General features: G+C 28.9%; 1 protein-coding gene across 1 annotated transcript; it reads right to left on the minus strand.

Moving 5' to 3' along the window:
- Positions 1-2532, minus strand: LOC105249845 (salivary glue protein Sgs-3-like). Its single transcript, XM_011255603.3, has 4 exons — positions 2394-2532; positions 1293-1979; positions 622-705; positions 1-234 (listed from the first exon to the last, which is right to left on the minus strand). Exons 1-4 carry the CDS (start codon positions 2458-2460, stop codon positions 38-40), a joined length of 1035 nt encoding a protein of 344 aa, XP_011253905.2. The 5' UTR covers positions 2461-2532; the 3' UTR covers positions 1-37.

The raw sequence follows: 2532 nt of genomic DNA on the forward strand, positions 1-2532 counted from the left end.
TTTATAAATAATGTGTTATAATGGTAAAGCTTAAAAATTAAGAATCTATAAGAATAAACATAATTGCCCATGAAAATACCACCCATGACAAGGTTATCATATTAATTGATACAGAGTTAGCATTATTACATAAATCTGAATTGCACATCATACAAATCTCTCCTTTAGTATTATCACATTTAAAGGAGAAAGGTACACATCCACGTTCCACGATGACCTCAGAATCGTTAGATTCTACAAAAAGAAATATTTATTTCTCTAACAAACTCATTTCTTCTGATTGTTACAAAAGAAAAAAATAAGTACAATATATAAAATAAGGAAATATTATATTATTAAAAAAGTTCTGTTGATTGATATATAAGAGAACTTCAAAATTTATATATTTCTTGAAATATTTCAATATTGTATCGTTATTGTAAATTTTTGTGAATTAAAATATTAAAAATTTGAAAAAAATTTGACTTAAGTAGAGAAAAAATTGACTTAAATATTTTCCTAACTATAATGACAAATAATTGAAAGAGAACATAGAATTACCAAAAGCATTTTTGTGAAAGATAAATCTTGAAAAAGAATCTAATTTAAAGCCATAGGATATTTATTTATTTGTATACTTACGACGTTTAATTACGGCACACCAGTATTCTTCCCTATCATATGTATCATATGCATTTGGAAAAATGCTTCTGCGTAACCTGTAGTCTAATTAAAGAAAAGAAAAATATTAATAAATATTATATAGTTCAAATATTGTTCTAAATTAACAAAAAGGGAGAAAGATTAATAACTCAAATATAAAAAAAAGATAGAAAAAACGGAAATCAATTTTTAAAACATTATTAAAATATCAAATAATTTCAGTTATTTATTTTATAGTTACTATTAGTTTAGAGTTACATTTAATTGTATTGAAAATCATCGCAATTATCATTTTTGCATTAATACAAAAAATCTTTCTAAAATTTTTTCTATAAAAATAATGTCTTATCATACAATGCAATTTAATAACAATTCAAAAAAATATATAAAAAAATCTAAACATTAATGTAATCTAACAATATTTTGATTTATTTTAAAATTTAAATTTATTTCAAAAACTTTAAAAATTCTTTTGTTTTTTAAATCTGCAATAAATCAAGTTTATACTCTTTTATTGTACAAATTATATTATATCTTAATATAGTTTTCAGTTAATATAGTTTTCAGTTAAGAATTTATTAAATTGCATAATTAACTATATTGAATTTAATTTTGTTTTAATAAGCATAAGATATTTATTTTCTGGATACCTCTCGCATTATTTTTCGGCGTAGGTTCCGCAATTTCTGTCAGAGTTGTTTGTATTAAAGTTGTCGGGGATGTCTCTGTCGGAGTTGTCTGTGTCGGGGATGTCTGCGTCGTGGTTGTTTGCGTCGGGGTTGTTGTTTGCGTCGGAGTTGTCTGCGTCGGGGTTGTTTGCGTTGGAGTTGTCTGCGTCGGGGTTGTTTGCGTCGGAGTTGTCTGCGTCGGGGTTGTTTGCGTCGGAGTTGTCTGCGTCGGAGTTGTCTGCGTCGGGGTTGTTTGCGTCGGAGTTGTCTGCGTCGGGGTTGTTTGCGTCGGAGTTGTCTGCGTCGGAATTGTCTGCGTCGGGGTTGTTTGCGTCGGGGTTGTTTGCGTCGGGGTTGTTTGCGTCGGAGTTGTTTGCGTCGGAGTTGTTTGCGTCGGGGTTGTTTGCGTCGGAGTTGTCTGCGTCGGAGTTGTCTGCGTCGAGGATGTCTGCGTCGAGGATGTTTGCGTAGAAGATGTCTGCGTCGAGGACGTCTCTGTCGGAGATGTATTCGTCGAGATTGTCTGTGTTGAAGATGTTTGCGTTAAGGTTATTTCTGTCGAAGTTGTTGTAGCTAGGTTAGGACATTCTTCTGCCATGCTTGAGTATGGTCCCTCCTTACAATCGGAGTTGTTATCCGAGCTACATACATAACATTGCAATGCTTCCCCTTGAAAATGAGACAATATCATATTAGTAAAAGTATTTTTATGTATAACTATATATTAAAGTATAAATATTATTGTTTTTAAATATTATTGTTTTTTTTTAATTAATTAATGTAGAATTTATTAATTATTTTAATATGATTTTTGGCATATTTTATTTTATTCTTTTAAATATAATTTGTTGAATAATGGATGACGCTTATTAATTACTAATAAATTTTATTAGAAATATATTGAATAAAATAAATAACAGAAATATATTAAATAAAAAAATTAAATTATATACTATACATACATACAAGTACTATAAACACATATACATTCATAATTTTTTGTATAATTTCACTTTTTAAAAATCCATTTTTAGTAGAATTTTTAACGCAGTGATTGAATTATTAAAGATTTGAATTGCTTACCTGAGTGAAGAGTAGCATATATAATTATAGAAATAATGATCACTAAAGAACGATTTTGCTTTTTCATGTTTGATGCGTCTTATTTTCCGTCAAACTAACAACTGCTGTTGCATCAAGAAATCTGTATGCACTGTCTAAC

This window comes from Camponotus floridanus, unplaced genomic scaffold (assembly GCF_003227725.1).
Source record: "Camponotus floridanus strain SB8 unplaced genomic scaffold, Cflo_v7.5 scaffold28, whole genome shotgun sequence".
Classification (NCBI taxonomy): Eukaryota; Metazoa; Arthropoda; class Insecta; order Hymenoptera; family Formicidae; genus Camponotus; species Camponotus floridanus.